The 14,225-nt window shown below is 39.1% G+C and overlaps 1 protein-coding gene across 1 annotated transcript in view; it reads left to right on the top strand.

The window, feature by feature from the left end:
• ABCA13 (ATP binding cassette subfamily A member 13) overlaps positions 1-14,225 on the top strand; it is a 169,136-nt gene that overhangs the window by 3,705 nt on the left and 151,206 nt on the right. The window contains exons 2-6 of the mRNA XM_054285153.1: positions 758-851; positions 1,917-2,040; positions 10,676-10,824; positions 12,449-12,477; positions 13,548-13,711. Coding sequence (XP_054141128.1) covers positions 758-851; positions 1,917-2,040; positions 10,676-10,824; positions 12,449-12,477; positions 13,548-13,711 — 560 coding nt within the window. The remainder of the gene's footprint in view (positions 1-757; positions 852-1,916; positions 2,041-10,675; positions 10,825-12,448; positions 12,478-13,547; positions 13,712-14,225) is intronic.

The following is a 14,225-nucleotide window of genomic DNA, read 5'->3' as shown; positions in this document are numbered from 1 at the left end:
GCACAATTGCTTTTCTTGGTGTTTCTTTTTCTTCCTTCCAATCCATTTGAGAGTTTGTGCCCTCTGCAGAGGCATGAACATGCTCTGTGTATGTGCACTCTGCTCAGAGAAGACACACTCAAAATCTGAGTCGTGCTGCATGTTGGCTTGTGTGCCTTGTCCTTGTGGCCCTGGAAATGGGAACACTGGGATATGAGAAGTGTGGCTGTGGGCAGCCTCAGGCCTGTTAGCTTGGTCTCACTTGGTCTTCCCTCCTGGAGATGGAGAGGGTGGATTTTGGAGAGCATTTGAGTGCAGGTGACAGAAAGGGTGTAATGGCAGCAGCCAGGGAGTCAGGGAAGGACAGGGAGGTATGCCACCAGGAAGAGTTCAGGGGAGTATGAAGAATTTCACCAAGGTGCAGGATGCTGCTGGCTTCTTAGGAGGCTCAGGTATGGGAAAGCTGAAGGTCACCATCACCACCTTGCCAGTCTTTGTCTTGACCTGAGGAAAGTATCTACAAACAGTATAAACTGAAATGAAAACTACTTTTCTGTTCTGAAAGAAGTGCATTTCACAGAGTTATAAGGATTTAAAATAGAAGTGTCAGCTGTTAGCTTGCTTTAATGGTCCTGTTTTTCCTTAAATAGTTGTAGGGAGGATATTTATTGTTTTTATTATAAAGACATATGAATTTTTATTATAAACTACATGAATTTTAATGGTTTGTTCCCAAACCCTGTGTTCTATAGACTGATGTTCTAATTTTCTTTTTCAGGTCCTCTCTCTCACTGAAATACTGTGGCCATGTGTACTTTTCTTGATTCTAGCTGCCATCCGCTTCCAGGAGCCCCCAAAATACAAGGAAAACTGTATGTTTTGCTTTGCTTGTGTTCTATTTTGGTTGTCTCTACTTGTAGAAGTATTTAGCAAACACTAAACACAGGCTAGAAGGGGGACTTAAATGTAATGGAGTCAATGGAAAGAGTCCTACAGTGGGATTTAATCTTGTCCAGCTGCAGATCTGAGGAAGCTGTATTTATGTGGGAAAGAAATGCTGAGTTTGGTAAAACAACTTTTAAACATAAGCTTTGGAGTAAAGGAGATTATTTGGGTTTTAGTTGTATTTATTGCTTTCTATAGAGTAATGGAGTTTAGATGACTGCCTCAGAGGTGGATATTTACAATTAGACAAGATGAACCTTACCCCTACTCACTTCCTAGGATTGAGAATTTATATTTTGTTAAATTCTTCCATTTCCTTTAACACTTCAAAACTTATGACTCCCTCCACCTTATAAAGCTATTTTTGCTTTTATCTTGTCAAAATATAACTTCATTCAGTTTATTATTCTGTTATTCACCAATGCCAGTAAAATGGGGATAAACCAGCTTTAGCTACATTAAAAATCAGTTTGGTGAAACAATTCTAGATCTGTAGAGTGAACTATCTGGAGAGAATGTAGCCTGCATTATATATGTTTACTTTATGGAGAGCTGTGGATAATTCCAGAGATATGGAAAAATGGTTGTTTAAAGAGTCTTGATTGATGCATGTTCAGACATTGCTGAGCACCTGTTCCTTCATTTTTTGAAAGCTGTGAGAAAAGAGGAAATACCACTTTGTGCAGAAGTCTATTCCAATCTAGGTCACATGATTTTGGGGCTAGCAACCACATGATACTGCAATAATGTTACTACCAGGAAAATTAGCTTTTCAAAGATTGCTCTCAAGTGTCACAGGTAGCTTGTTGTCACAATCTGATGCAGAGGTTACTCATTTTCTGTGATGACAGAGTTTTTCTTAAATGAGACACCTGACATTGATACGGGCTTGCAGGTGACAAAGAGGCTTTTTAGGACAAGGGAGCACAACGTGATGGTACAGTTTGCAAATGCAATATCACTGGTCCTATTTCTGCTGCTGCTTGTTTCAGGTTACCTAGAAGCTCGTGATTTACCGAGTGGCGGCCTTTATCCCTTCCTGCGGAGCCTTTTCTGTAACGTGGGCTCGAGGTGCAGGAACGCCAGTTACACAGTGCAGAGACGCAGCCGCTCTGGGTGAGTTACGGGAGCGTGACAGAGCTGCCACCACCACACTGCATCTTCTTTTACAGAAAGGCAGGGTCTTGCTGCCTTCTAGACAGGAAAAATACAAGCAATGTTACTCTGTGCTAAAAGCTTCCTTCAGTTCTTATGACTGCAAAAGGTGTAAGGCCTTAATAATACCTCTTGCTAATTTTTGTTTACATTGCTTGGGCATTTCATGCTGGTTTTGGATATTGAACACTTTACAGGGGTGAAATTGTAGAGGCACCTTATTATATTCTTTCCCTTTTGCTGCTACCGTGTCAGAGCATACTTTTATCCTTTACCAGAGAGTCTTGTATTACATGTAAGCAAAGCAGAGCACTAAAATTATATGTAGATTTAAACATTGAATAGTTTGGGTGGGATACATGGTGGGATAAGTGAACCCAGAAAAGCGAAACAAGAGTAACTTTCATGTAGGACCCACAAAGAGCCAGCAAGGAATAGCAGAACTTCTGTAATAGGAAAGAACTTGGAAGAAGTTGCCCATTAGAAGTCCTTGTCACAGGATCCTAGCATGCAGAAAGAAAAAAACAATTTATTTCAATATGGAATTTTTCTTTAAGAAATGAAGTAATTTCATCTACTCCAAAAATGGTTGAGATACAAAGACACTCATGCAAACTGGCTGAAGAGTATAGTCATAAACAGCCTTTTAAAATATATAACAATAAAGTTAAATTAGGGTCAGCTAATCAGAATATATACATTTACATCTGGATGTTTATTCCTGGAAAATTGATAATATCTATCAAAAGATCTTAGAGAGCTGAGCCAGGTGTGTCAGAGCATTAAATATTTATGGTTTATTATTGTAGAGGTTTATAGGTAGCAATAAATTCATCATACAGCAAGTTGGACAGCTTCGGTATCACAGTAATAGGCCATAATACTCATCTGTTGATCTAGATGGTCTGCTTCAGTTATTTGTACATTAGAGAACTGTTGATTGAACATAAGATCATAAAAAATAAGCCCTGTTTATGGGCAAACACGTTCTACATAAAGTAGAATTTGTTTCTAGAATTGAAATCTTAACAATCTAAGCCAGTATTAGTCAAGATGCATTATTACACAAGATAGTTACAGACAAAAATACCCCTATTAAAATTCTCCTCAGCCTCTTCCTCCCACTGATACAGTTAAAATTGAGTTTCCAGTCCTTTCTCTGGGGTTATGCTTACCTTTCCACATGCACTCTGGGTCATGTAAACAGCTGCAGATGAATGAAGATGGGGTTGTTATGGCAAGTCATGATGTACACTACTTTTCCTGGAGGAATGTGGTGTTGATAGCTTCTTTTTTCACTTGACGGTGCACTTGGGGTTACTTGTATTTGTTAGTGTGCTTTTCTACTTTGCTTGTTTCCATTGGTCTGCAGCTCTGGGATAAATTCAAATTTATGTGGTACACCAGAATGTATATGATATCTTTTACAAATGTTAGCTACATGTTGTTTTTTTCTTCATGCTTGGAAATTGGCTTTGTCCAGCTACAGTTCTGAATTTTAACTAAACACTGGTGACTTGTTTATGGCCCTCAGAGCCAGCCTGTGCCCCACCTCTTATCAACCCAGATACTCCAGTATTATATTCCAGTGCAGTTCATCTCTGTTCTCACCTCTCAAGGCCTCATCTATTATACTGGGCCTGTGTTCTTCTGCACTGCCTTGTTAGCCATAAATATCTTGTTTTGCACTGAATGGTTATTTCCATCTGTAGAAAACTATGATGGTGTGATACAATGACAAATGAAAATACAGCAAATTGCCAGAGTTTTTTTGCCAGGAAAATTAAAAAAAAAAAGGTAAAGCAAACTCAAGTCAAAATGAAAACAAGTTCAGGCAAACCAAAGGTGGCAAGGCCCTGTGCTGTGGTCTTTCAATCTCAGTACAAAGCTTGTAGCCTCTTACTTGCAGTAGAAATTCTATATTACTGGGTTAAAGAGTCGCCCTAACTCTAGCTTTCAAAAAAAAAAAAGTTCCCTAAAAGTATAGCTTTTTTTTCCATCACTAGTTCAGATGCCATCTAAATGTGTTAAATCTCTAGAAACTATGAACTATATTGACTGCTCTGCATGATTATTTACACTGTTTTGACTGAACTGCCCAAATTATGTTCCAGCTCAATAGAAAATCAGAAAAGAATTTCCTGGAGGCAGACTTAGACCTACTTAAGAATCAGGGAAATTATTCAGTGGCTTTCAATTATTCAAGTGAAAAATAAAATGCATGCATGTATCCATATTTATGCACTCAATAGGCTGCAGTGAGTAGCATATAGCCTAGGTAAGGAAAAAGACTAAAAGGTAGGATGAAGTTCATTCTGAGGTCAGCCTGTTCCACCAGGTCCATCAGTATAAATTAAATCAACCTCAGGGCTGCTCTGACTTATGCTGGCTGCCAACAGCCTTAGGAATGTAGAGTGTCATTCTGATCAATCAAACATAACTGAATCCAGTCCCTGTTGACTGGAGAGATGGGATGTCATAGGAACAGTAATAGCAATTATCTTCCCTTCAAGGATATCAATCCATAAGTCTGATAAAGGAACATTTTTTATGTCAATAATGTTGCGTTTATTAAGAGTGAGTCAGAGACTGCACGGTTTGCATGGATACTTGACCATTTTCTTCACAAAATGGAGCACTTTGGTGCTATCACGTTGAAATGTAGTAGTTGTCTTTGGGAGGAAGCAGTTCTGTGACTACTGCTGGAGCTTCCATGGAATCCATAAACCACAAATAGCCATTTGTCAGTGAGCAGCACCCCCCATGGTGGGGCTGAGCCCAGGGTGAAGTTATCCTGGTGCAGGCCATGCCCTCACAGATGTGTCCCTGTGCCTTCAGGCAGCAGCCTGTGATATGGTGAGAAGATGAGCCTACAACCACATTAACTTTGATTTGCAGCAAGATCTGCCACCTCCTCTACTGCTTTGGAAAGCATCCAGTTGCAAGACCTCTGTGGCTTTGCTCCTTGCTCTTTTCTTCATCCACTGCAAAAGCTGCTGGCTGGCAGAAGCTGACATTATTCCCTAGCCTGATACACCCTCCCCTCTCAGAGCAGAGGAACAAGGAAGAATTCCAGAGCTCCCGTGGCAAAGGACATTTTTCCCTGCTCTTTCCAGAATGTTCCACCCCCACACCTCATCTTAGTGGAGCACAGTGTAAAACTGACAGCATGAAAATAAGACAAAAGCCACACAGCCCAGGGGTCCTGTGGCCTTACACCCACATGTTCCATGAATGTGCATGCAAACATCCTGATTTCCCAGTTCTCTGGATTCCCTGGCAAATCTTGCAGAACATGGTGAGATTTGCCCTTGCAGTCTAGACCCCTAGATCTATGTTAGTTAGACTTTTCAAAGACCTTAAAGAAAATTAAGCTATTCTCAGACTTAGAACCACAAATGTCATTAAAGCAAGACTCTAAAATGTAATTTCAAAGCACATTAGTTTATTTCTCTTTATTAGTTTATTTCTCCAGGCACATTAGTTTATTTAGCTACAGGTGGTAGCAGCCTGAGCAGCCTCATTCAGTAGATGCGGTAGAAGCCCAGGTCTGTCTCTGGCACCTCTGCTGGATGTGCCACTCGTACCCACGTGGTAGCTCTGTCTCCTTTTGCACCTGACTGGGCTCCTGGGCTCACCCTGCCTTGTTGGGGCTGTCTCTGGAGCCTGTAACACACTCCTGTGTCTGCCTCAGGCAGCCTGGGGAACACTGTCCCATTGCTGAGGGCATGGACTGTTCCAGGGTTGTCCCAGCTCCTAGCTTGGCCCCCTCCTGGAGCAGCCCTGCTCATGCCAGCCCCTTTCTTCTTACTGTTCTAAACCTTTTGCTTTATCAATACCTCGCCTAGATTCTCCAGTGGAGGAGCATCAGACGAGCTTAGATACAGCAGCACATGTGGAAGAATAAAATCAAGGAAGGTCTAAGCATCAGCAAAAGTTCTTGTGTAAGAATTGCTTAAAGGGTCAGATTTTTCTTTAGTGACATACATCTTCAAATGAGAAATAGTTCTTCAAGATAGCTTATGGCTGCAGCAACTTTCTGCAATATTAACTCTGCGGTCTGGGCCAACTTTTGTAGTTGCAGGCTCTATAGCTGAAAAACAGAAGCAGTTCTTGTGACCTTTCTTATAGATTGCTAGAGTTGGGGAGAAAAGGAAAATTAAACATGGGTTTTCCTAATTTTAGAGCAAATTAAGAAGAATACATTTTTTTAGTTTGTTATATATTTTAGTCCATTGCATTTTAGGAAGGTTATAGTTGTATCTACATGGAAGAGAAAGATCTTTATGTGAGAGATGCACAGTATGTTATTGTCCAGCATGTGTACAGGTATTGATGTCTCCAGGTTTATAATCCTGATATAGTGGAGAATGAAAGCCAGCTGGGGCTTTGCAATTTTAGAGAGAAATTATTAATGTGGTGACAGGGGTGAGGTTGAGAAGAGTTTGCTGAGATGCTTATGAAAATCACAAGTCTAAAAGGCATTTCACATCATAGCTGAGTTCTCAGATGAAACTCTGAAATGTTCTTATTGTTATCAGGCATTTCACATCACAGCTGAGTTCTCAGATGAACTCTGAAATGTTCTTATTGTTATCCTGAGTAACTGAGTAAATTGGACAGAATTAATGTTTCTGAGTCATGGCTTTAGGAAATAACAGTTGCTTTTACATGCTCAAAGAGATGCAATCTTTTTGCTCTTTTGCAGTATTTTGTCACATTCAAAGCTTGTACCAATGTATGTCTTTAGTTTAATTTCTGTTCTCACAAACTGTGTGGAAATGTACAGTTGAAGGAAGAACTTCCATGGACAATAATGCAATTTTATATATATATTCCCCAACCCCTTCTTCTAACACCCCAGTTCTAATTATGTATGCCCTCTCCTACAAATTACTGCTTCCTCCTTTTGTCCTTTTTATTATCCCTTGCTTCCTCTTTTTACTGTTCCTAGCAACTGCTGCTAGGAATTTCCTTGGAATGGCTGCTGGACTTCCTTTACACATTCACACACAAATGAGTTAGTGCTGCCCTCTGCTCCAGCAAGCACGCTTTGAAGGCTCTTTGGGAGAGTAGCAATAACACAATTAAGAACTTCTATTGGCACACTCACCGGAAATTGTTTGCTTTGGCTGTCTCTGTAGCTGCTTTTAAAGTGTAGTTTCTTATCTTTCTGGCAAGATGCTGACATCTTCCTGCAATTTTGTGTAACCTGTGCTGAATTAAGAGATCAGTAGTAACTTGTAGCACTCTTATTAGGAGCTAAATGTAGTCCTCTATTACCATGCTGAAAATATATGAAATCCTTTAATCTTAACACAGTTATTCAGCAAGTAAGACCTCTGTAATAATTTAATGTGTTTCATAAAACTGAGCCTGTGGTCAGTGTTATGTGTTTCATAAAACCAATGTCATGCCTGTTGCCATTTCCCCTTCAAAAAGAGGCTGTGCTCAGATCCAAGAATAGCGAGAGGCAGGTCTGTGGCAATGATGGCCAAAGAGGGTCACAAATGGCAGCTAGCTGACATGGCAGCTGACCTGGAAATCCCCACAAAGCTAATAGATCGCACAGCTCACAGCCTGCATGTGAAAACAGCTGCTCTTGGACTGCTGAGAGGCTTGTGCTTAGGAAAGTGGCATTTCTGTGGGTCATGTGCTTGAGAAGGCAAACGTGCCTTCTCTTCTGTAATAGCTAGGCCTTATGCCTTGGATTTGCTTTTTACTGTGCTCCAAATATCTACTTCCCCCTAGAGTTTCTCATCTCCCTCTCCACTTTCACCATCAACATGATTTCCCTGCACTTTGCCCTGTAGCTCTTCAGAGCTGCCATGCTCCAAGTGCTGTCTGATGTTTTCTTTAATATTTCTAGTCTGCATCTTCCCAGTCTCCTTTCCCTGGCCCCACATGCTCTGTGGGACCTTGTGGGGGTACCAGTTTTCAGTTTTTCTGGGTCGGGATGGGAGGCACTTGAGATGGTAGTTCATGTTTGGACTCAGGTGTTTATTATTTCTTTTCAGTAAAACAGTCTCATTACTGTGAGTTTGGCAGGTTTTCATTAGAAGGCACAAAATGGCTAACAATCTCTTGTTACAAGCTCTTTTAAGACTAAACTACCCAATTAAGTACTGACACCTAGATTATTTTTCCTTTTAACCCTATAACTGATCCTAAAGAGCCCCCAGTGGGGACTTTTCTGCCCAATTGCAAAATGCCACCCAAACCCAAGAAGAAGAAGGAAGGAGAAGCATGAAGAAGAAACCCAGGACGATACCCTGTGCCATCCATCTTGCTTCCATCCACAACATACTAAAAATCCCAAAATATAAATTTCTCACCAAGTGGTATACCTGTGTTATCTAGTGTGCTTCTGCTGTGCATCAAACAAGTGGCTAAAGCACATAAAATTAGGTGCCAATAGGATGCTTTTATATTGTCTCCCTGCTGTTTATCAACCCAAGCTTTGCAGATCCAAGGTACAGCAGAGCTGGTGATGGGGATAGAGTGGAAAGAATTACTGATTCCTTCCATCACTGCTATCTCTGCCTCCTGCAGCTGGTAGGGAGGCCAGGCAGCCCCAGCATCCTCTGGAGACAGCATTGAGTCCTGCTGTGGGCTCCTATGTGATTAAGGCCTTTTCCCCCAGTGCATTGTTGTTTGGAATATTTCTGAAATGAGGACATTTGTAGATGGAGATGCAAGGCTTGGGTCTAGTTTGGAGGGCAAACAATGTGGGTTGAAATTCTGCACTCCTCTGAGCACTTTTTATTTTAAATTATTTTCTTTGGAGAGTTTAGTTTTCAATTTTATGTTCAGCAACCATTGGGAAAAAACCCAACACAACCACTCTCTCCAAACCCCACAAAAAACCCAAAGACAACCAAAACCTGTGAAAAATCCCATGGAAAGTGAGCTAGAGTTTTGGTTTTTTAATGTTCTGACTGTGGCTTCTGTTATTCTGATCAAATGCTGGTGTCTTGTTCATGCTCAAAAAACAGAGTGCTACAAAGATTTCAGTATGTAGGTAGTGTTTCAGTTCTTTGCCAAACACAAGTATTCTCAGCTGTCTGAAATTTTGGGCACTGGGAGTTTCAGTAATATTGGAATTTATGAGGTGATTTTCAAAGACAACAGCTAAAGTGCAACTTCTAATCTCCCAAAAAGCCACCTTCTGAACAACAGAAAGCTGCTTTTTAAAACTCCATTTAAAAGGGAAATATATATGTTGAGGTATTGTTCTGCATTTAGCCCACTAAAGTTTGAGGACGGTGGAAGACGGTGTTGTCTGTTGGCCAAGTTGGAATCAAAATAAGCTGTACTGAAACAATTAAGAACTTGATTATTTTAAGATGAAATTTTCTTTGTTTCCCTTAATCTGAAGTTGCAAACAGCTCTGGGAGTGTCTGAACAAATGAGGATTTGGGAGGGAAGGAAAGAGAAATAAGAGAATGAGAAAGTGGTGACTGATAGCTTTCTTTGGTTTGTAAATTGATCTCATTAGGCTTTTCTTTCAATAAGTAAAAATTATGGTGAAAGCAAGTATTGGCATATAAGCTCGATGGGAAAGGAATGAAACTCCTTATATTTTTGTAAATGAGACAGGACAAGAAGCAATGGGCAGAACTGACCGACAAGAAATTGCACTGGAATATGAGGAAGAACTTTACTGTGAAGGGGACTGAGCACTGGGACAGGGTGCCCAGAGAGACTGTGGAGTCTCCCTCACTGGAGATATTCAAGAACTATCTGGACATAATCCTGTGCCATGTGCTCTGGGATGATCCTGCTTGAGCAGGGAGGTTGGACCACATGACCACTGTGGTCCCTTCCAACAGGACTCATTCTTTGATTCTGTGACAGTTAATTGTGTTTTTGATGCAAAATAGCAATGTTTTTGCTAGACAGGTTCTAGCTCTTAAGATAATTTGAATCTCCTATTAGATAAAACAGAATGCAACTGTCTAGTAACATGCTAAATATAATTATTCCCTAGTTTATGGTGTTTTAGGAGGGTCTAAGTAATTTTGTCCTGTAAAGAGGCATTTAAATGACTCTGACTTCTGGTTTTATTTAAAAGTATTGTTAGGAAATTGTGCTGTTGAGTAGTCACCAGATAGCAATGTGATAGAGATAACATTTACCAGTGGTGTGTCTGCAAGCTAAAATAAGGAAAAAGCCAGTAGTAAGAAAAAATACTCTTTTTATCCGTTGCTGTGTGTATTTGAAATAACAAATTGTTACCTTAGATGCAATAGGAAAGCTTGAACTTTCTCATCAAAGAATTGCCACCAGAACATATGATAGTCCAGGGGAGAAAAGTTGAGTGTGTTCAGAAATATTAAAGACTTTTGGGACATGTCTGTTCTTGGCTGCTGCCGGAATTGGCATAAGTGACCTCAGCAATTTTTCATTGCCCACTTTCCTGAGGTTTTGAGACCCAGTGCTGCAACTTCCATGTTAGTGAATTGAACTAAATAGAAATTGTATAAATATTTAATTGTTAAAAAAGTTATTAGAATACTGCTGTGAGTATATACACATTTTTCAGCTACTTGATTTCAGTGTGTTACCTGTCCCTCTTTTTTCTGTCAAAAAATAGTGCAAGCCCTCAAAGTGGTCCAGAGAGAGCCACTGGACCTGATCTGGACTTCATGGAAGAGATAGAAGAACTTGCAAAGGAATTTATTCATACTACAGAGAAAGCTATGGCCTTAGAAAAGCTATGGGAAGAAAACTCAAGGCTCTCAGGTAAGCTGTGATTTTAGTAAAAATTAATTTCTTTGCCTATTGGTTAGTGATAGACACCAAACAAAAGAATAGTCTGATCTTAAAAATAAAGGTAGGCAACTGAAATTTTAGCTGATCTAAAAAAAGCCACTTTTATGATTACCAACACTGTGGCCATCAAAATTATCAGAGAAAAAATTTAGCTTTCCGAAACTGTGCCCTTGTATACTTGAGAGTTATGAAAACAATGAGAGGAAAACTTAAAAGATAAGGATTAAAATCAGAGGTTACTTTTTCTAACATGTATTCAAAAGTAGTTTATGAGGATTTAATGCTCCATCCCTGTATTTTTCTGTTGTACTAAAGAGTATAGAATGGAAAACCACACTATCTCTCACCTTACGTGCCCTTCAGTCTTGCACAGAAAGAGTGAGACTGGAAATATCAGGATCGGGGTCTCCTGTTCCATTTCCACCCATACTGCTGTTATATTTGCCCAATTATCCCATCATAAAAAAAACCCCAAACAATATTAGAAGTAGCAGCAATTTTAATTGAATAGTTTAGAAAAATATTTAAAATCAGATACACTTGAAATATTGACAATATAATTTGATTAAAATAAGGGATAATTTGGTTCCAATAACAGCACATAAGCAAAAGATAACCGTGGGGTGTGGAGTGCAGGGTTCTGCACCCTTGCCACCTCACGTACGAGCTTGCCAATTGAAGATTCCCCCCTTATATGCCATGTGTCAATGCCATCTCCTCCCATTTTCCATTCATCACACTTTTACCTCTGCCCTCATCACCACCTTCACCGTGCATGTGCCACCACTCGTTTTGGTGGTAGCACCACTTTTTGGGGCTTGTTTTCTGATGAAGGCTCTCCTCTTCCTCGATGTCCTTTAATTCACCTTTGGGTTATGTGTGCGCACCAAGCTAGTATAATATGAGCCAAAACTAACATAATATTATGTTTAAGCATCAAAGCAATAAATCTCATATAATTAGCGTTTTCCTGGGACCCAACCAGATTTTCCCTTCTTTCTGTTAATTTTTAGTAACTGTTATCTCTTGCTTTTTCCTGCCTTGACCATCTGCAGGAAAAGGGGGGAGGGGGTGGAACCTCTCCGCTCCCTTTCTTTCTTGGCATTACACCTTTTAACTGTTTTATTATTTCCAAATATCAATTACTGTATCAATATTGATTACTGTTTCAATTTTGTCAGCATGAATCATACCTATTTACCACACTGCACAGCTTTGTTGCTGTACCGGGGGCACTGAGCACCTCCCACTACCCTGTGTCTCTGTCTGAGTTTTCAAGCAGAAAGATTTAGGTGAAATCTCAGTTTGCATGCCTGGCTTCTGATAGCAAGGACATTCATGTAGTGTTGGCATGATGCTTTTGCCTGAAAAAAAATTGACAGTAAGAAATGTGTTTTAAATTGTTTTTATGATTATAGTAAAAGTATTGGGAAGCACAGAAAATCAAATGGACCACTGTCTTTTGGTATTAGTTGCTTCATGTGCCTTTACTTTTCTAGAAACATCCTTTGTGCACTGCTTGCTCTTGCTTACAATATAGATTCTTCTAAAGCTAATAATGCTTCTCTTTAAAGGAAAATATTTAATTTTACAGGGCTCCATAACATCACCACTTTTCTTACTGTAAGTATTTATTACAATCTGTTTTGAGATTACGTGGGATTTGAGGATCTTTATTATAATGGTTAGAAATTTGTAACCTGTCAAGTTTAAGTAGACTATCTGAAAGAAAAAGATGTTTGAAGGAAAAAATGGTGTCTTGTCAATTTGATAGATGTTCAATGGTTTCTAGATTACTTATTTAAACCAGTGTAGGTTGTTAGTAGCTAAAATCCACAACTATTTGAAGGGCGTTTGTTTATTAGGAGCAATTTAAAGGTTCATCTATCAGATGTATTTTTTTCCATATTTGATTGATTGTTACTGCTATTTCATGAAACCTAGATTTCCTGTTTATAACTTGAAATTAGATGGCAATTTTAATTGCTCATAAGATCTCATTGATTGAAAGGAGCCATATCAATATGAAATTTCATTTCTGGAATGCAATATAGAATAGAAAGAATGTATTTCTCAACATTAAGAAAATATTAGACTTGACAGTAGATTATCATTTTTGGAAATCGAGCTTGTATATACACAAGACTTTTTATATAAGGCATGCTTATGTCATCATTGTGCAAAAAAGCCCTAGAGAGACATTAATTTAGAGTAGCAAATATTGTGTAGTCCTATGAAAGAAGTTGTTTTATCCCAGGCAGGTCACCTTTAAAGAGCCATTGTTTTAAGTTTTTATTTGCGACCCCTACAAGCCTTGCAAAGAGCTATGAGGCAAGGTTGGCAAGGCCTGGGCAGACCCATTCATTGCAGGGCTTGAGATCTCCAAGATAATCCTTCCCTTGGTTACACCTCTGAGCAGAATGAGATGCCTTGGCTTTAGTTCCAGCTCCATTTCTCCATCAGAGCAGAGAGACATATCAGAAACAAAGCCTCCATGAGTTCAAAATACCACCAAAATAATGTGGTATATTGATAAATCTAGAGGTTATGTTTTCACATTCAGAAAAATATTATGAATGTTTTAAACTTCAAGAGGGTCAGGGAAATAACAGGCACCTGATATTTTTTTATTTTTATTTTTTTCTTCTGTTATTGGAAGTCTAGCATGTAACTTTTTTTTTTCCCACCTAAAGATGGATTTGAATGAAGCAGAGAAAATTATTTCTAGAGCAGAAAATCTGTACAAGCAACCATATTTCTGGAACCTGCTGCATTCACTCCCTCATCTTGGACTGAACAGCTTTTATACAGAAGATGAGTTAGCTACCATAACACAGTTTCTAAAAGTTATTCAAAAGTAAGTACTTTCACATTCTTGAAAGTGCTCTGTTTTAAAATTTTCTCTGCAATTCTTGTTCTTTTCACTGTCTACTTAATAAAATAGGCATCCTTTACATTGTAAAGAGGCTAAAATTTTCTTCTCCTTACCAGATTTTGCTTTTATAAAACTTGTTAGGAATTTTCACCCAGACAGATTCCTTTCTAATGAGGTTTTGCATCTTTGTCAAATTCAACAGAGATGCCCTTGGATTCTTTGTTAAGCAGCTCCGTGTTAGCAATACCTGAAATTATATAATGCCTGAAAATCCCATCACATAATATGACTTTGAACCTTCTAATATCCTTTGGGATCTTTGAAAGACAGGACATGTACATATGAATATAAGAAAATAATAGTTTTGATACTAATCTGATCTGAATGTATGTAGATCTTGGTCAGTATCATCAAAATTACTCAATTTTGTTTCTTCAGCCTCTTGCTGTCAGAATAGCTTTAGGTGCTCTCTTGCAAGAAATGAAACAGTAAGAAA

The sequence above is a fragment of the Melozone crissalis genome, unplaced genomic scaffold (assembly GCF_028551555.1).
Source record: "Melozone crissalis strain CALT ecotype California unplaced genomic scaffold, PUWL_Pcris_2 ptg000042l_1, whole genome shotgun sequence".
Classification (NCBI taxonomy): domain Eukaryota; kingdom Metazoa; phylum Chordata; class Aves; order Passeriformes; family Passerellidae; genus Melozone; species Melozone crissalis.
The sequence above is the reverse complement of the archived record's forward strand: the minus strand, read 5'-3'. Positions and strand labels throughout refer to the sequence as shown.